The 20,956-nt window shown below is 40.5% G+C and overlaps 1 protein-coding gene across 1 annotated transcript in view; it reads left to right on the top strand.

Moving 5' to 3' along the window:
- Positions 1 to 5,734: 5,734 nt before the first annotated feature.
- The window catches only part of LMBR1L (limb development membrane protein 1 like), a 38,151-nt gene continuing 22,929 nt past the window's right edge, over positions 5,735 to 20,956 (top strand). The window contains exons 1-2 of the mRNA XM_007426216.4: positions 5,735 to 6,099; positions 19,638 to 19,722. Coding sequence (XP_007426278.1) covers positions 6,028 to 6,099; positions 19,638 to 19,722 — 157 coding nt within the window. The 5' untranslated portion in view covers positions 5,735 to 6,027. The remainder of the gene's footprint in view (positions 6,100 to 19,637; positions 19,723 to 20,956) is intronic.

The following is a 20,956-nucleotide window of genomic DNA, read 5'->3' on the forward strand; positions in this document are numbered from 1 at the left end:
AAATTTCAAGATTCTGGGATATACATTAGTTATGTAACCAAGCACATGTATTCACTTTTTAAAAATTGGTCTGAACAGACTCAGCTTTAACAGCACCTGCCCTCTTGAGGAATGTTTGAGATGAGATGGTTTCAACAGACTGAATTTCGCATGTCCAAAGAGTCTGGGTTTGACTCAAGCTGGCGTCAGCCACAGCAACTGGCATCTTTTGAATGCTGGGATCTCTGCAGAGCATCAGTGCTGACGTCTATATTCCATATTGAGCTGCAGACTAATCAAAGTGTGGCAGTGGCTGTGGAAACAGTGGCTATTTTAATTTGCCATAATGCTTCAGTGACCTTGGGACGTTGTAGGAGGTGAAGAGTGTCCAAATGATCTCGGAGCACTTTGCCAGAAACCCCTCGGATATAGCGCTGGCATGTAGGGAGAAGGTTCAACATGGCTCTGGGAGAATCCGCCTAGAGCCCAGGTTCTGCTCCCTGTTACACCTTTTGGTCTTCTGCAATTTGCTCAATAATTGAGGCTGTTGGAATCCTCTGAAAACTAATGGGGGTTCTGCCAGTGCAGTTATGATAAGCAAGTGTTAAAATGTATGCTTGTTATACTGTAATCTTATCTGCTGCGTGGAAAATAGCCAATAACCTTTTGTTTGAACATGAAAAATGCCATCACACATTTCTAGACTCTAGTTTGGGGGGTGGAGGAGGTAAGAAAAGGTAATTTGGGCAAGCTTAAAATGTAGCTTTAATTCCAACAAGTTATAGCACTGTATTTTTGTAAAATAATTCTCATACTACCCCAAATATACTTTTCAAACTGCCTTACACATATTTATGATGAACGTGATTTACTTTACGCATGTACAAGATTGCAATCTCAGTCAAAGATTTTGGTGGCCAGGAAGCACACTGGATAAGTAAAGAGAAGAGATAAAAATCATAAATCTTAAATTTGATAACTCTAAATGAAGTTCAAGATTTTACTAAACTATCCTATGGCTAAATTTCTATTTTCCTTTACATCTTGTGCTGATAATACACAATAATTCCTTTGTACAAATCCCAGTACATGAGAGACATCAAGTTAAAGGATAAAGTAAATTAGAGTCAGCATTTAACATGTAAAAGATGATCTGCTGAGAATCAGGGTTTCAGGGAGATGGTTTTTTAAATTTAAATAAGCAGTACATAAAACAAAAAGCATAATCTTGAAAGGGGGAAACAAATGTTAGGGGAAAAAACAACCTGAGAGAATTCAAAAGTCTATTTCTAATGTTAAGGTGAGATACAGTTTAAAAAATCAATACAATATTTCTATTGAAAAAGCACATTTTATAGAGCAATTTATGAGGAATTACTTGCCAATAGCTAAAAATGAAGAACAATAACAACACCTAAATAAAGCCATTTGTAATTAAAGGATCCTACCCTCTTAATATTTCAGCCTTGCTGTTCCCCATTTTTAAATACCACTGATCCCCCACCCTCCAAAAAATCCCAATGTTTTGTTATAGTAAGTCTGGCAGCTAACAAACAATAAATATATTTTCACATTGCAATGATAGCAGCTGAGCCAGTAGGGTGAAGCTTTAGAGGTCTCAAATCTCCTGTTCCAGAAAACCTGGGTTTATATACCCTAGTTCTCTCTCCTGTTCTGGCGTACCTGCTTGGTAGTTCTTGCTGTTGCTAATAAATTTCCAGTGGAATGCCTTTGCTGTACTTGGCATCCCACCCCACAGCCTTTGCGCCTTCCTGGCAAGGAAAAGGGGGAAGCATTCTGGAATGTCACCTTCTGGTTGGGCAGCATGTCACTAGGAAAATCAGTTCCCATCCTCCTTTGTAGGGAGAATGATCAATCTCACCAGAGATAGCGAATCAAACTTAATTTCCATTTACAAAGGGAAAAAAAGAGAAATGTAAAAAATAGTTTTTAACTTTAAGTCGTTTCATCCAATGGTAGAGAAAAGAAGAATACAAGACTACTCAGATCCCCAGCAGCATCTTAGAAGAACCTCCAATAGAAAAATATACAGAAAAAGTTAAGGCTCTGAGCAGATTCCAAGGACAAAGGTGATCCTAGAATTCAGCACCAATTTCCTCAAAGCTGCCAAATGAAATGAATAAATGTAGAGATTGCCATCAGAGAGACTACTATGTATTAATTTAATTAGAACCCATCTAACTCAGTCTTAAAAAATTAAAATAATACAATTTTAAAGTGGTATGACGCCATCTATTGATTATTTTTATTATAAACTTTGGAGGATTTGCGCAATACCTTTTTGAAAAGTGTTTTTTACCATAAGGCATCCAGTTCAAATCCGAAATCCTTTGTTCATATTTTTTAAAAAGACTTTCAGGAGAGTCTGTTGACATAAGAGTTCTGTATGATGTTGAGACTCCTTTGACTTTAAATCATGTGAATATTGTTATGTTCTTGATTTGAGATCCCATTAAGTTTCAAATGAAATTACTGCATTGTTTCATCTGATATCAAATTGTAGCCAATCCTTCTACAAGATATGGTCAACAGAAAAAGATTTCCCATCAATATTCAAATCTCTAATTCTATAAAATCAGTTGTCTTCTCATTCTTTATAAAGATAATATTAATCCACATTTAAAACCAAAGAATGGGAGAAAAGGGGAGAATCAGGACTCATAAATTGTTTCCACTTTTTTAAAATATTAAAAATTAGTGTTAAATAAGGATATTGTATTTGTAGATATGGTTTTTTAAATATTTGGGTAGAACAGTATAGTTCTAATTGATATAAAGTCCAATGCTCCAATATATTTTGAGTTTTGAATAATATAAATTATTTTAATTTTAAAGGAACGAGTAATGTTTTAGATCTAGTATATGTAAAACTCTGTAAAGCTTTTATTTATAGAGTATGATTTGCCCAATCCTATTTTTTTAATCCTGTATAATTTTATACATCAATTAAGAAAGGAATTATTTTGCAATGAGTAAAAGCAATGAATAAGCAAGTGAATTGGAAGTTTTAAACAGAAATAGAATTTTAGGAAGAAGTGACATTTAAGCGTGTGGCTATCTTACCAAGCAATAATAAAGGAAGATTGTTGCTATGACATACGTTTTTAATCTTTCAACCATAATTAAGTTTCTTTAACTGATGCCAATCTGTTGTAATAATTGCTCAATAATATCTAAATCCACCGAGAAAAATATAATCTAGTAGCTTCTTGAAGCTGGTTTTATCAATGCTGATCAACTTAATCAATAAATTATTAAAATGACTGCTCTTGTATTATTTATTTGCTTGTTTATTTGTTATCCTGTCTCCTCTCCTGGGGCTCAAGGCCATCTACATGGGGACTTCCATTTTATGCCAGCAGTAGCTCTTTGAGGTGGGTTAAGTAGACAGAGGGTGATCAGCCCCAGCTACCTCATGTAAAGGTATTCAATTCAAACTGTAATTATAATAATAATATATTATATAATAATAATATATTATATATTATAATAATAATATCTTTGGTAGGATCTGGAAGAAAAATAAGCATATCAGCTGCAAATAAATTTAATCCATCAGGTTCTGTTTTTACACTGTTCTTGAACACGGACCTTCCTTGCAATACTCTGTGCTAATACACTGATAATGAAATTGAACAAAAGTGGAAAAACAGGAAAGTAAGGTATGATTCCATCGATGATGAAGAAGATGTCCTCTGGAGAAATTAAAAGAACCTGTTAATTTTTTAAGCTTTAAGATTAAGTTCTGCTATAAAATCAATTTTTGCTCAATAGGCCTAGATATCTCTGTCCTGGTTTTTTATTGGCATATAAAATAATTATCTTGCTGAGAATTCTATGGATGTTTCCTAACTTTGCAAGGCCTCTAGATGGCACCCCGTATATGCATACAGCAGATGCTTCTAGGAGAAGAGCAGGTTTGGAATTCTACCTAATATAATTGGCACAGAAATCTGGCACAGTGAACTGCTGTTGGAGCTAGATGGCAGCAACAGGATAACTATTTGCTGCCATCTTAGGGTGCTCTAAATTTTTGCAGCTCAGATCTGGTATTCTTGGGGTTGGTTATAGGTTAACAAAAAGTTATCTTTATGCAGTAGAAAGCTCCTTCTCTGTCATCTATCAAAAGGTAGCACCTTTTCTGCCTAACAAATTTCATTAAAAGATATATGTTTTTGTTGTGAGCTACAGCTCACTTCATCAAATAAAATGGAGTGGCTCTGTCTATAATTAATTATGGGGAACACTGGTACTCTTAAAGCCATGGTAATAAAGCAAATGCTCCTTTGTGATTTGGTTCATACGTAATTTTAAGTCTTAAAAATAGGCAGTTCAATTTAGAATGCTTTTTATTTCCAACTTTCCTTATACCTAGCATTTTGAGTTTGTTAGTTCAAAGACAGAAACAGTTCATGCAGGATACTCAGCAGAAAACAGTTCGTGAACAGAAATATTGAGAATGACCAGTGATGAAGATAAAGAGTATTGTTATAATATTCAGAATTCCCAATCAGCTTAGCTAAGGGTTTTCCTGCTGGAATTGAAGTCCCAACTTATCTGGAGGGCATCAAGTTGCTGACACCAAGTGGATCTCATGAAATGCTCCATAGGTTGGACTATTGTGTGAAGATATTTTTTATGAGATGAGCAATGAAAATAGGATGGAATTTGAAATTCAAAGGGGAATCTTAGGGTAGGACGCGCTTAGGTCATATCTTAGAATACAGGTATACCTGCACTAATGGCAGCCCCAGAACTGACCCAATGAATGGGTGGTGAGGATATACTAATATCCTATACTAATATTGTCGTTTGGGCTGATTAAAGAGTTTGCACAACACACCTTCTCAATTTCCCAATTAAGCTGAGCCATTGTTCCCAGGTTTCAAAAGCAAGGAAATGTAAGACAGTTATTTCCTGAGCTTAGCATAAGACTTCAAGCATATAACATATGCATAATCCGGGAAACCAAAACTGTTGTATTGCTGTAATTAAACATAAACAGTTATGAACACCATGAGTCTTGATCCCATTCTTATGGTTCTCACACACTGGCTTTGTACATATGTACTGCTAAGGTATGAAAGTTTGCTTGGTTTTTGATTTAAGTATGATGTGTGAACCCTGCTAAAAGTATTTGCAAACCATGGTTAAAATGCCAATTGAAGTTATTCAACACTATACGTAAAGCAAACCACAGTTAGCACAATGTTAATCAGTCATTGAGGAATTCTTTGCCAGGATAAGTCTGCTTAACTCTCTGCTATGTTCTATTCTGCCAAAAGATGAAGTTGCTGGGTTTGTGTAAGCAAGAGAATGGGGGTTCTTGATGAGTAAAAGAATGATTTCTGCTTGCACCTACAAATCCTGGAGATAAATGTCACTCGTTGACATGCTCCAAGAAAGTAACAGCGTGGACTTTCTACTGGAAAAATCTGGATTTCTCTCCAGACTGTTTCAAGCACTGAGTTTTACGGTATAAATAAACCTTCCTTGATACAACAGAAACTCCAGAGTCTGAATTTCTATCAAACAATTCCAAAAGATTAAAACTCTGCAGTACAAAGAAGGCGGGGCCAACCGCTAGAAGATGCTACTCCATCGCGAACAACAATGGGCGGTGAAATAATGAACGTTCAGTTCAGCCTATCCGACTGAGCGTTGGTCTCCAGAGATAGCCAATGACAAGCAGCAGGTTAAGCCCTTATCTAGCCAATCGGCCCTGTTCCTCGGGAGGGGATGTGGGTAGCGTGAGCTCTTCCTTTTCCTTACCTGGCCGTTAATCTCGTTACGCACTGGGATAGATTCGTTGGGTCAGTCTGTGCTTCGGCGCCTCTTTAGCGATGGAACGCGGAGCTTCTTCCGGCGGGCTGAGTGTTGCAACGTTCTAAAAGTTGTACTTACGAGCGAGCAGGAAGGAGTTTTCGGTTCGGTGTGGCGCCTACGCTGGGCTTCTGGGAGCCCCATTCCTTGCTTCCCCCGGCCCTTCTGCCAGCCCTACAAACTTTCAGCCATGCTGACCGAAGAATGGATTTGGGGGATTCCGACGTGCTGTCTGCGCGGGAGCAGTTATTTCATGACAGGGTCCGGGAGTGTATTGTGAGTACGCAGCAGGCTCGCCGGTTGCTAATTTGTTTTTCCCCCCTCTGGTGTCTTCCATATGACTAGGATTTTAGCCTCCTTATCCCAGACCATAGGGACTTGTACTCCGACGCATTTGAAAGAAGGGAAGGATTTGGGAAGAAATCGTGATTTTTTCCCTGCTCATGCAGACAAAAATATTCGATTAGGTTAGCTACGGGGAGGGTGGTCTTCTCAAGGAAGAGAGGAAGCGTTAAGGAAAAAGAGAATTAGGCAATTAGAGCTAAGGGCAATGAATGCCACCAGCCTCTTGATCGGTAAAATTGCATTCTTCCGTGCTCTTTCATCCAAGGTAATTGGAGGGGAACTAAAAAGGCAAGCTATAGCTGAGAACTAACTTGAGTTGGTTGCTGCCAGAGACAAAAGCCCATCAGTATATTTACAGCCATACTAGCTCAACTCGGTGCCCTCCAGATACAGTCTATTGGACCACACTGACTATGTTTATGCATTAAATCATGGTTGCCAAAACCAAAAATCCATTAACGTATTAACCTATTGTCCTCGTGTTGCACCATACAGTAATATGTTTTTTAGCTTAGCTTATTGTGTGAATATTAACCTTGGCTTCCTGCTTAGCATTTTGTGCAAACAAGCTTTCTGTAAGGTGCTAGGTTGGGGAAGACTTTTTAAAATGTCTACTTCTTTCATTCAACTTTTCTTCAAGGAGTTGTACACTTAGCAATAGCTTCATTCGCTGGTAATTAAAAAAAAGACAAATCGTAATTTTGTAGCTCTTTTCAGCTTTATTGCACAAACTTCTATCTCTCTTTACATTATTTTTTTCTATTTCATACTGTTTTCAGTTGAAGGAAGGCAACCACAATGATAGACAGACGTACAGTATATCAAGACAGACAAAAATCCTATGGAATGTCCAGCTTTGCCAACCTGCAGTTGCCATTCCATCTGAACCCACACACTGAGATTTCTTGTCCAATGAATGTGAATGCAGTGCACTTTTATATATGGGTACAGGATAGGACTAGAAATACGTGCATGAGTATGTTTAAAACTATTGGTTAATATTGACTGCAAATTAAAGCTACTTCTTTTTTGAAAAGCATTGAGTCACTCAGTTGCATATACCAACCATTTCTTCTCATACAGACTATCCGTTTTCCCACACAGAAGCACACAAGTACACATACCCCTCCATTTAGATATGGGTGCAACTGGGAATGAAGTGTTCTAGAGAATTCTGGAACATTCCATCCCTCCTCTGGACCACACGGCTCTGGCCCTCCCGGGAAGAGGGTGGTCTGGCAGTTTTTCAGAAGCGAATTCTCTGGAATGGAAGTGGTTTGGGTTTCTGAACTAAACAGGACTGTTTCAGGACTGGGCCCCATCCAGACAGAATGCCATAGACCACTTCAGGCTCAGCAGATTAACTTCCAGAAAAATACCAGAGCATTTCCAAAATGTCAGAATCAGCATGGTCTTGAGCTGAGTTTCTCAAGCTTGGCAGCTTGAAGATGTGTGGACCGACTCCCAGAATTCCCCAGCTAGCCATCCTGGCTGGGGAATTCTGGGAGTTGAAGTCCACACATCTTCAAGCTGCCAAACTTGAGAACACTGTCTTGAAGAATAAGAGAGCAGGATTTGCACATCCCCACCTCTCTCCTTCCAGCAGACACTTTAAAAAAGAAGAGGAGGAGGAAAATAACAAGATGGAGAGGGGGTGAGGGAAAGATACCAGAACTGGGAAAGAGAGAAGCCTTGTTTAAAATTTACAAAAATGGGTCAATTCCAGCAGGCAAGCTCACACACACACACATGCGCGCTTTTAGTAACACTTAATTTTCAACCCAGTTTTCAATAGGGAGGTCTACAGTCGTTTGTTCCTCCTATCCTTTCCTTTGTTTTCCACAGCTCCTTCTTTCCAGGCAACAAAAAAAGGTCCATTCATACCACTCTTCCGTGGCAATTTGGGGAAATAATTTCTATCAGTAAATAACATAAAAGTAACAAATACCGTAAGGTAACCGATAGTGGTTGGACTCAGGTGCCTGGAGGCCTTGGTTGCTGAGAGTTTGGATCTGGTTTTTTTGGCTTTAGATTTTTAATAGTAAATACAGTATTTTTGTATCATCCAAGTGCATTACAAGCTTCAATGAAACATATGCAAGTCCAGAGAGACCTTTGCCTTGAGGGGCTCACCGTCCTGCTTTGTTTTATATTTGCCAATCTGTTGGATGTGAGGAGCTGTACATATAGCTTTGAAGATGCACCTAGCTCTTCATAAGCAATTTCAGCTGAATTTTGCTTGCTTAATAAATGTCATTAGAAATTAAGAGATATTAATGCTCAGAGAGTTGAAGTAAGATTTATGAGGCTTTGGATGAAAAAAAAAATCTAATGTTTAAATACCTGTCCTCAGGTGGTTCTCAAAAGCAAAAAAGCCTTATTGGCTACATGTATATTAATACGACTTCTTAAAATCCCATCTTGCTTTATTCCAAACTATGTTGATTTCATACTTATTGTATGATATATGGCTTTCTAGGCAAAACAGTAGCTTAATCTTTGTGCCTGGTAAAGCTGAGTTTCTGGGGATTATTGCTATCCTCTTAAAATAACGAAGAGAAAACGGAACCAAGGTTTTTCTTGCCTGTCTTTCACAATTATGTGGTCGTTTTTCTTCTACTACCTACCCGCAAAGTACATTATGGCTTCATATATCATCCTGTGTGAATTTCCATGAAAGATTGACAAAATATAGAATTTTGACTTAGAGTGTTGTGAGAACCCAGCCAACTGTGGTTTATTCAGCAAATCAAGAGCTTATTGTTATTTCTTCCATCTTGATCCAATTTCATGTTTATGGATCAGAGTACAGTAGAACCTCGGTTTACGAACTTAATTCGTTCCGTGAATCTGGTCGCACCCCGAATTGGTCGCAACCCCAAGGAAATTTCCCCATAAGGTTCAATGTAATTACCGTTAATCCATTCTGGCGTGGAGGACAGGGAGGTGGCTATTGCTTGGAGGGAGAGTCCCCCTCCCTACGACCATGTGTCAGGGGTGGAAAATGGCCGCGGACAACATGTCAGGGGCGTAAAAATGGCCACGGACCACGTGTCAGGGGCGTAAAAATGGCCGCGGACCATGTGTCAGGGGCGGAAAATGGCCGCGGACCACGTGTCGGGCGGAAAAATGGCCGCGGACCACGTGTCAGGGGCAGAAAAATGGCTGCGGACCATGTCACGGGAGGGAAAATGGCCGCGTATCCTGTTTGTACCCCGAGGTGGAGTTCGCAAACCGAAGCAAAATTTTGCGGCCGGAGCTGGTCGTAACCCGAAAAGTTCGTTAACAGAAGCGTTCGTAACCTGAGGTTCCACTGTATTCACTAGTTCTTGATAAGAACTCTGTTTTAATGTCAGATGTCTAAGCAGTTAAATTAGGTGCTAGAGAGAGGGCTGTTGCATCTTTATTTGTAGGTCTCTTTCTGCCCAGAGCAACCACTGTCAAAGCTTAGCATGACCTACGTTAGAGAATTGCAACTCAGACAACATCTGTCTATCCCAGATCCTTGGGAAGAACTCAGTAGGTGGATAAAAATGCCAAATCCAGTCTAAACATCTGGCTGACAGTGCAGCCAACCATAATTCTGGCCAGCCCTGGATTAACAATTAAACAAAATAAGCACATGCTTAGGGCATCAAGGAATTGGGGGGCACCACAGAGTTTTTTCTCCTAGCTATCATGCCCTTAACTTACCTTGTTTTATAATCCTTGGGAGGATGATTAAAAATAGTTTTCAATAAATTTTTGTATTTGCATTTTTCCCTTAAAACATTTTTATTTAAAAAATACATTAAATACAAAAATACATTAAAACGTGTCGAAAATTTGCATTTTTTCTGTTGCCCTAGTAATAAATAATTTGCTTATATCGCTTGCTGCTATTTAGTGTTAAATAAATAAAAATGTTTATGTTGAACATAGTTGTGGGGTCTGGCCTCAGGGCCAGAAAACTGAATTTTTAATCTCTTATTTCACCTGCTGTGAGATCCTTGGCAACTCTGACTGGAAGAGGGAGGGAATTAGCTTTCCCAGCGTGGCTTTGTGTGCCAAAGGTTAGTCCAGAGTTCCGTCTCTCAAGTCAACACATTATTGGGGATTTGGAGTTCTGCAATAGGTGTCTGCTTAGTAGGCAGTATATAGTGCTTGGAGTCATGCAAGACAAGCAGTCCTTGGTGCCCATTTGGCATGCATAATGTGTTTTCTGGGGTATTATGTTAACCTCCGAGAAATGAGACAAGTGGACACCAAGATTTTAAGAACATAAAGAGCCCTGCTGATCAGGTTAAAGTTCCACCTAGTCTAGTATCTTGTTTCTCAGGATCAAGTACGGTAGATGATTCTGGGAATCACATATGATTCTGTGATGGCTAGCACCTCCCCTGTTGTTGCCAGTTCACGCAGCAACGGATACTCAGTGCTACCCTGCTCTGAGCCTGGAGCTCTTTACTATCCTGACTAATGAAGTTCATAGACCAATCTTCCATGCATTTGTAGTTTTTGAAAATCGTATTCTTTGGTGGCCATCTTATAGCTTGTGGAAGTTAATTCCATCAATGATGCACTATATAAAGGCATACTTCTGAAATATCTGCCAACTGACTTCATTGACCCTGGATTCTTTTGTTTTGGAAAGAAAAGGGAAACACTTATAAATAATCTATTACATAGCCTTTTATTGGCCAGGTTCATGCATTGTCCTAAGACATGGTTTCTTTTAATTATAGTTTGTTTTAAAAGGCACAACTGGATGGGCATAGTTTGAAAAAGGCACATTAAACCGTAGATCAAGGTTTACAAACTGCAGGGATGAAATGTACACACGCTACTAAGACAGAAACTACATAACCCGCATAATGGCTTATTTGGGTATGTGCACCTTGCCATCTTTTGTCATATAAACTAAAAAAAAATCTGCAGAAATGTATGCTTTTTGTGATAGGGAACATGTCCCAATTTGTAGATGATTTTGGTGAAACTGAGCATCTAGAACTGAATACCATATTCCATGGCTGACAACTTTCTGCTTTCAAGGTCTGTAGTCTAGCTATTGCCAGATGTCTGTTAAGCCAAATAGGAACTTCCTGTTGCTATGAATGATCCTGCCCCCCACATCTCTTTTCTTTTGTAAGAATTTCTTAAATACTCTTCTATTTCAAGGGTCCCAGGTTGTGGGAGGATCATTTTAATCAAGAAATGTATACACTGCCAACCTAAACACCTTGGATTTCTTAAGGATCCTGATCTTTTCAGAGGTTGTTCTCAAGTTCCATGGCAGATAATATTTTCTGCAAGAATAATTAGAATAATCTTCAGCAAACAGCAGAATCACAGATCAGCGTATAGCCAATAACCCAAAATGTAATGGTAAAATGTTTACTATTACATATATATAATATTAAATGTCATTCTTTAAATAAAACAACAGGCATTAACAGGCAATTGAGAATTTTTTTAGCTACCATCACCAGGAACTTCACCGATTAAGTTGTTTCAAGGATTTGAATGTCAAATATATTCTAATTTGTAAAGTTTATATTCCATATTTTTTATTCTCCCTCTTTGCTGGGAAATCATACAGACTAATCAGTCGAGATCCATACATGGTTGCTGTATACTATTGATTGATCCTGATTACTAAAAAATGTTGTACATACTGATGATCCTGCAATCTGTTAACTGAGTCAGTGTTCTTATTATATCACTTTTTGTACTAAAGTTCATTGTGACAATTATGTTGATATATTTCAAAGAAAGTCTGGCAAGTGAAATGTGCAAAAGATTTTCCCCTGATTTTAAAGTACGCAGAGTTAAGCTCAGAAGTCTAAGTAATTAACTTGGACTTACTGAAAGCCTATGTTGCTAGGTTCACCTCCCCCCACCCTGCCCATGGGAATACTATTTAATCTGTTTGAGTAAAAACACGCCAGAAGTGAATTTAAGGTGGTCTGCAGCATAGCTATTTGGCTCTGTCCCTATTACAACTTCTTCCTTATCTAGAGCCCTCCAGATATATTAGATTACAGCTCCCATCATCCCCAGTCAGCATTGCTATTAAGTGTTAATGTAGGAATTAATAAAAATAATAGTCCAGTGTATCTGGAAGAGTAGCAATATTAGGGAAAGCTCCTCTCAGTCATCTGAGATGGACTTTGACCCTACAAGTGTTCTGAGTTCACTATGGTGTGAAGGTCTGCAGTTTCAAGTACAGTGGAACCTCGGTTTACGAACTTAATTCGTTCCGTGACTCTGGTCACACCCCGAATTGGTCGCAACCCAAAGGAAATTTCCCCATAAGGTTCAATGTAATTACCGTTAATTCGTTCTGGCGTGGAGGACAGGGAGGCGGCTATTGCTTGGAGGGAGAGTCCCCCTCCCTACGACCACGTGTCGGGCGGAAAATGGCTGCAGACCATGTGTCGGGCGGAAAATGGCCGCGGACCACGTGTCAGGGGCAGGAAAATGGCCGCGGACCACGTGTAGGGGCGGAAAAATGGCCGCGGACCACGTGTCAGGGGCGGAAAATGGCTGCGGACCACGTGTCAGGGGCGGAAAATGGCTGTGGACCACATGTCAGGGGCGGAAAAATGGCCGCGGATCCGGTTCGTAACCCGAGGCGGAGTTAGCAAACCAAGGTAAATTTTTGTGGCCGGAGCTGGTCGTAACCCGAAAAGTTCATTAACAGAGGCCTTCGTAACCCGAGGCACTACTGACTGCTGTTCTGACACTCATCTGATCTCTAGCGTTAGTATAGTCCCACCCAAAAGAGATTGAGTGTATTAACGTATCATGGTAAACATTTGTTTTATTCTTGAATAAACTATGCTGGTTGGATTTAGACAACACGTTAAGCCAAAGTCAAGCATAGCCCATTACTGCGTAATGCACTGCAAGACTGCTAGTTGCTCCCAAGTGACGGAATGTGGTCTCTTGGAAATTGTGTTCAGCCTTCATTCTTTCTGCTTTCAAGAAAGAAGTTATATTATTTTCAGTTCAGCTGGAGCTTTTGTTTATTTATTGGTTGTTTGCTTGGCTTATATCCTATTTTTTTCCTCCAAGAGCTCAAGACAGCCTCCATGAGAATCTTATTTTATCTCCACCACACCATCACTGTGAGATAAGTAGGGCTGGAACAGAATGGCTAGCCCAAAGTGAGTTTATGTTGTTGACAGTGGGCTTTATTTTTATTTTATTTATAAATTTCTAGGGCGGCTCACTTGTCAACAACTTATAATTTTTGTTCTTTTTTTTTTATGTTTACATTTTACTTTGGATTGATTTACTTTAGTGTCCTCAGGATGGAAAGATTGTGTGTGTGTGTGTGTGTGTGTGTGTGTGTGTGTAATAAATAAGCCATGTCCAGGTAAATCATGGTTTCACAGGGGGGCAGTCATTGGTTTTATTTATTTATTTATTTATAAATCAACTTTATATCACCGCCCAACTCCCCCACAAGGAGGGACTCTGGGCGGTTCACAACCAAACAGTTAAAACCAATAAAAACATAAATAGTACAACATAAAATACAATTATTAAATATGATAAAATCCAAACAATGGTGGTATTGTTGCAGCCTGGGACCAGATAATATTGGTCAGGTAGGACTAGGGAACCAGCCATTCCCAAAACTGACTATTCCCAGCTGGTTTTTCCTGCTAACCACCTGGAAATCATGTTAAGCTATGATTCTTAAGCTAAATTATTTTTTCAGACTACTCTTTCTTGGAGGGCTTGCAGATTTTTCTGCTGCATAGCCCATTTTTCAGACATTTATGCCAGATATCTTGACTTTGAACTGATGTTCAAAGAGTTTCTGGTCCCATCTCTGTAACAGATTAAACAGCTCTGCAGTTTTTTAGGGGGTTGCTGCTGAATTCGTGGGGCACCTAGTTTTATGGAATAGAAAGGCAGCTCTCAGCTGCAAAAAGAGCTGAAACAGTAAATGCTCTGGCTGTTGCTGCTCCCAAGGGAATAGTACCCATGGAGTTCATAGGCTGGAATAATTTTGGATACAGCCAGCTTTGTGGGCTGGGGATAGGGTAGAGGCTGCGTATATGAACAACTCTGAGTTGCCTACGTTGGAAGTCTTTGAAAAGAGCAGAAACGTAGAAAAACATACAACCAATTAAATGCGCTAGTCAACCAGAGCTTTGAAAGCCAAAATCTTATCTCTGAAAGCGAGAGAAGAACTTCATTATCTCCTCCTCCGTGCCAGGAAGCTTCCATGACGCTTGTTTACTGGTTGCTTACGTTCTCCATCCTCCCCTGTCCTAATTTTCAGTTAATTAGAAGTGCCATGCTGGAAGAAGGCTTTACCCTGCTGCTCCTTTCTTGGCCTAGATTTCAGGGCAACAGCCCTAGTTTTGCACGCCAGCTTGTTCTAATTTCATGGCACAAAAGAGCGAGGAGTGGGGGTAAAATCAATTCTAACAGACGGGGATTTGCATGAGGAGACCTGATCTAGACAACGATGGTACCATGCTGTAAATGGCTTTGCACGTCAGAACTGGGGATGCAGAAACCAATGTGCAGTTGATGCAACTGCTGCAGAATTGGGGGATCTTCTTGCCTCCCAGTACCTATCCAGAAATGAGGTATAACGCTTGAAGCTTTATGAGTGTGGTTGCCTTTTGACCAGCTGCCTTGTGTGCTCTTGGCAAGGATGAGGATGGTCACTACACAACTCCATTCATATACTGGAGCAGCATGTAGGAGAGGGTCAAAGGAATTTTGCTTGCATTATTTTTGTAGAACTCAGGGAACTTCATGCACACCTTGGGAAAGCATGTCTTGGAAGCAAGCTGCATCCACATCAATCATGTACTTGAATTTTTAAAAATGCTTTTGTTTATGGAAAACTCTGCTCCTGATCCCACGCTCTGAAGAATGCATATAGTCCTACTGGTCCAGAGTGATTTTCTCAACCTTCAAGGTGCCTCCCTCTCCCTCTTTCATGTGTGTTCCTTCCCTGGAGAAATAATCCCACATTCTGTTCTGAGCAAATATCACTAAAGGTCCAAGTTCTGCTTAAGTGGAGTCTTGGGACCTAAGGTTCACTCAAGGGAGCAGGAGGGACAAATCAGTTGCAGGACTCTGTTTTCCCTCCTTCGGTGAAACCCTGAGCTGCTGTTATCTGCTTCCTCACCAATCCAAATTGGCCCAATTCCCAGAAGAAACTCCTTGCCTCAGCAGAGACAACGTGGAGCTCTAACTCTGAACTTTCCATGTCTGATTCTTTGCTTATGCTTGCGTCAGGTTTGTACCTGCCTATAATAACCTTTGGTCATGTTTTGAAAGGAGAACGGGAAACCGGAAAGCAGGGTTGCCGTGCATGCTTGGCACAGGGATGGGGGTCCAGTTGCTGCAGGATCCTAGTGGACTCAGTTTGGAAAGAGGCTGGCGTTGCCGTCTTCTCCTAGGCCCTGTGATGCCATAGGCTTCAGGTCATGGACCCTTCTTTGAAAGAGCTGACTAGTTGGTTCAGCAGCCTGAAGTATAGAGCAGTGTGTGAACCCTGTCTGGGTTCACATATCACATAAGTTGTGTTTGATTAGCCATTGCATTCTGAATAAATACAGTTCATTTATTTATATATTGTATATACTTGCATATAAGCCCATTTGCAGATAAGCCAACCCTCAAATTTTTAACCAAAATACTGTGAAAAATGCACCACCTCTGGATAAACCAACCTGCATTTTAAGCTGGGGATGGGCTTATAAGCGAATATGTACAGGAAATACAGGAACTTTGAAAAAGTATTCCTGTACATACTTGCGGATAACCCCATCCACAGATAGGCCGAACCTGATTTTTGGGAGCATTTTGGCACCTAAGATTCTTGGCTTATCCGTGAGTATATGCGATATATTATGTAAATGCAGGCAGTACACAAAGCCATAAATCATAGTTTATAAACTGCAAATTTCACCTTGGACATAGGTTCATTAAGGGAAACATAAATAAGCTCTGCTGTTTTGCTCTCTGTCTTTTTTAACTATGTTTGTATCACACACTTGACGGCATTTTACTTCAGCGGTGTTTCTACTCCATTTTGTCATTAAATGGTTTGATCCTGACTCATAGTTGTCTTCCTTTCTACTGTCTGCGGAACACAAAGAGGACTGTGAGCCAAGAATGCTCCCCTCCAGCTAGCCAGGAGAGATGTATACTCTGAGCTACACTGATTGTGGAATTTAAAAAATTCTCACTGTACACAAAATGAAATAAAATAAATGTCTGGTGCCCCTATCCATGTTTTTTAGTACATATATTTGCATGGAGATTTGCAAAAAAAAAAAAAAAAGGAGTGATTGCTACACTGGGGAATTATGCAAAGGGAAGCACTGAATCTTCCCAAGTTTTTCTGATCACTTTGCCACCATTCCTTTGTTATGTTTACAAGTCCCTGTGAGTTGTGAAGATGACTTTCTGCAATTAGGCCTTTTTCCAAGCACATATGTTGGTATGTTGATACAATGGCTGGCTGAATAGTGTTGAACCAATACAGGTAGTCCCCAGTTTAAGAACCTGAGTTCTGTTCCCAAGGACTGTCCTTAAGTCGAATTTGTATGTAAGCCGGAACAGTATTATTCTATAATACTGTATAAGTAGTATTGTGTAATGAAGTTGAACCATTGTGTATTTAACTTGAATCATTGTGTATTTAACTTGAATTTTGCTACAATAGGCTCCATTCTTAACTATGGGTTGTCCATAAACCGGGTGTTCTTAACCTGGGAAGTCGTATGTCCAGAAAGAGACATGCCCCATGCACTGAACTCTAAACTTTATAGCAAGACTAGAATGGGTAATGATTGCCTTGAGCCCAGGACCCACAAAGTGGAGTGAAACAAGGGCTCCCATCAGTGGTAACACCACAGAGCCAGGGTGATTCATTAAAAAAAAAGAATCAGCTACAATACACGGGAGCAGAATCAGAAATAACTCAGTTCCCTTAAATGAATTATACTGTGAGATGAATTAGATCCAGAGCCAGTTGCTGAAATTCTCAAAGGTGTAATACTTAATGCTTCAATTGAAGTTTCGATAAATTGTGCCTAGGCAAACCATGGGTTAGCATAGTGTGTGAGCCAGCCTGCGATCTAGGGATAATGATGCTGATTACAAGGATAGTGCAGTAATTATGTGAACTGCTCTAGTTAGAAATGCCTGGCACGCCTCCTCATCTGGCCCCGCCTCAAGCTTCTTCAGTCTGTCTCTTCAGGGGTTTGAACCCCTCCAAGGTTTCTTGATGAATTGTCTGTGCAGCATTCAGCTTCCTCTCTTAATAAAGCTCGGAAGGCAGGAACCATCCATGTTTACATTAAAGTAGCCCATAAGAGAAGCCTTATTCTTTGTTAAGAAAGGCTGCCTTCTCCCTTGGCAAGGGACACCCTAATCCGGTAGTGAGGAAAATAAATAAAAGGCTCCCCAGGCTCCTTGGTTTGGAGCCACGGATGCTCTTTTCTGTTTGAAGGTTAATTTCAGGGCATCATAGAGGAGGAGGGAAAAACCTTCTTCTTCCTGCCTGGCTGCATAGCACTCTGCTGGGTCATCTCTCAGGCAGGAACGCCAAAGTGCCTCATACTACAGGATGCCAGCTGGCTGGGAGCAATTTTGTTTTGCTCTTGTACTTCCCTTGTTGATGAGAAGAGACTGTATGCCACAAGCTATTTGCTCCTCTTTCCATGCAGATCAGGGAAATGGGAAAGAGACTGATATAAAATTGAAGGCATTGCTTCCCTTTCAAAAAATGCTCAGCTGTCTCTTCCCTGTTTTCCCCCAGCCTTCATTCTAAACCTGCTTCCAAACTTCTGCGTTTCTAAAGAATGGAACCTTGTTTCTGATGTAAATCTGAGACACTACATTTACGTGGTCATCCTTTTTACAGGATTAAACCGTTGAATCCCCTGAAGGGATTCCCAACTGTGCTTATTAGTCTGGTCCTTGGAGGGGCAGAAGCTGATGCAAGCCAGAATTTTTAGTTTTGCTGACAAATGCTACACCTTTAGTCAGTAGTTGCAGAAAGTTAAGCAGGCTTTTTTATAACCTCAGTTCTTTGATATGATTGGTCAGGAATGGGCAGGTATTCTAGAATGGATTCTGGGAGAGTTCAGCTCCATTGGCCATTCTGGTGAAAGCATTATGGAAGTCCACCATATCTGGATAGCACCAGATTGAAAAAGGGTAGTCTACAACCTTTGCCACACTTTAAAATAGGACTCTAATGCAAGGTGGGCTAGGGGCCTGCAGCATTTAATTGTCTCACAGTGGATTGCTTTCTTTCTTGAAGAACAGGATTTTGGAACATAAGAATGAAAAAAGATGACCCTTTCAGGAGCAGCACCTGAATGTCCTTGGGCAGCCCAGCAAACCTATCATGGCAAATGACACATCAGTGTTTTCTTTTTGTGTAAATGATGCCTGTTGGGGCTTGAGAGCAATTTGATGCTCATCCCACAGAAAATAGCAGGAGGAGGATTATTATGCAATGTTTGTTTGCTTAGTAATTTATACACTTTGAATTTCAGATTTAGACTTGTCTTGTTTACATGGCTTCACTGATGGGATCTTCATTTCATGCTTAGTTTTGTTGATTTAAGTTCTGAATGGTGCTCTAAGCAATGCACATTTTGGGAGGATCTGTTTTACATTTTTGTGAGGTTTCTGGAGGAGCCAATCTTCAGTGCAGCTTCAACTGGAAGAATGTCTAAACAGGCGAAACCACCATTTTTCAATTGATGGCGCATTTTAAAAAATATCGCTTTGCTTCCTTCTCATGATACCTTGAGGATGAGTTGGCAACAGAGTAGCTAGGGTATAGAATAAAGAATCAGAGATTTAGCATTCAGACTAGAAGTAAGAAAGGATGAAACTTGTTCGCTCCTTTCTTCCATTCACTTCACTTTTCCGTTCACTCCTTCTTTCAGTTGTAAACATGAAAGGGAATGGGATGACTTCTGAGCCTTCTTTGGAAACTGAAGTCTTCACCTCTTTCCTGAAACAGTTCCTCTGCTGTAATTCTCCCTTGTCACCCAGGTTGATGCTCTAGGCATCTTTCCCCCAACCACACACATGGTTTCTTGGGTTTTCCAGTTTTGGTGCTCTTCAAATCGATCACATTGTTGCTGCCATCTCTACCACCATCTTTGCTTTTGCATCTTTGAACCCAGCCTAGATCTTGTATGTGAGCATGTAAGAAACGTGGCTTTTCTCAAACTTGCAGGCTGCTTGTAGTCTGAAGGAGTTTCGTGAAGAAATGTTGATAAAGGAAAGTGTTGAATACAGTGATGGGAATAGAACTGTTTTCCTGAGTAACTAGGATAGAGGAGAAGATGATCCTGCAGTTTCCCAAATTGTGCTCCATTTGCTCTGGATGAAGCAGGCTGCATATCCTCTAGAGTAACTGGGAAAAGTGGGGATGACTCATGACCAGCATCTCTAACTGGTATTTCCTCCTTCTCCTACAGATCTGCACCCTTCTCTTTGGCAGCCTCTATATCCTGTGCTACTTCATCTTAACCTACTTCAAAAGGCACACAGACTTCACCACAGGTAACTGGGTAGGAGGGCAAGTCAAGGTAATTTCTCCCCTACCTGGATGCCCTGTGGATGGGTGGATTTCAGTGCCAAGAATTCTCAGCCAAGAATCCAGACCTGGAAGCTGAAAGCCACCCATCTGGATGGTGTCTAGGTTTGGAAAAGCTGTTCTAGCTGCCTAGTTTCAGAAAGTAGGTTTATTTATTTGTTAGGTTCCCAAATTTGCTACATGCCTTTTCATCAGGAGTGTACACAGCACTCCCCTCTCTCATTTTTCCCAGGAGCAACAAACCTGTGATGTGAGCTGGGCAGAGAAAGAGGGACTGGCCCAAAATCACCCAGTGAGTTTCCATGGCTGAGGATAGACTTGAACCTGAGTCTCCCCTGTGTCATTCTAATTACCTGAACCACTATACCACACCACCACTGAAGTTGTGGAATTATGCAGGATGTGACTTTTTAGAATTTAAGGGGGAATGAAGCTAGCAGTTCCCCTTGATCTTGAGGCTTCCAAAAGATGGGCCCTGTTCAATTAATGTTATTGTAACACATTGGCTGAGTTCACATTGCACTAAATCGTGACTTGTTTAATTCTGGTTCTGCTGAACAACCCATAATTTGGCTTGCATGCCAAGGTTTAAACACCACAGTGGCTGAGTTCACTTATTACACTATGTCAAAATCAGGCAAATTGATGGTTTAGCACATTGTGGGAATCCAGCCTTCCGGTGTGCATGTGTTCAAAGTGAACATCTCTGCTGTAGCAACATTTGCATCAGCAAAGGTTTGATCTTTCCAGACAAGCATCTCTCAGCTAGATGTACACCAGAAAGTCCATGGGCTGGATTACAGCTCCCATAGTTCCCAGGAGGAAGACCAGTACCAGGTCAGCACTATGGGAACTGTAATTCTGATAGATCAGGAGGACATCAGGTTGAAGAAGGTTGCATTGTAATAAAGTTTTGGATGCTTCTGCAGTGGCCTAATTAATAAATTAACGTTCTTCCCTTCCAGCAGTGAATAGTCTGTTTGATCCTTAGCATCTCTGTCAGCCAGAGTGAAACTTGATGATGCTCCATAACTCTTCTCAGCTTCCTTCTTTGTGAGCCTCAGAGCCTCTCCCCCAAACTTGCCATTAAGCCAGGCTGATTTTAGCAGGGTGGGCAAATGTCCCTTTGCAACCAAGTGGAGCCTATAAATTGTTCCCAGAGCAATTGGTGAGAGGAGTCTGCTGGCTCCTTCTGGTTAG

Source organism: Python bivittatus, unplaced genomic scaffold (assembly GCF_059951505.1).
Source record: "Python bivittatus isolate LINGU-HERP-01145 unplaced genomic scaffold, Pbiv_v1 ctg000220_np1212, whole genome shotgun sequence".
Classification (NCBI taxonomy): domain Eukaryota; kingdom Metazoa; phylum Chordata; class Lepidosauria; order Squamata; family Pythonidae; genus Python; species Python bivittatus.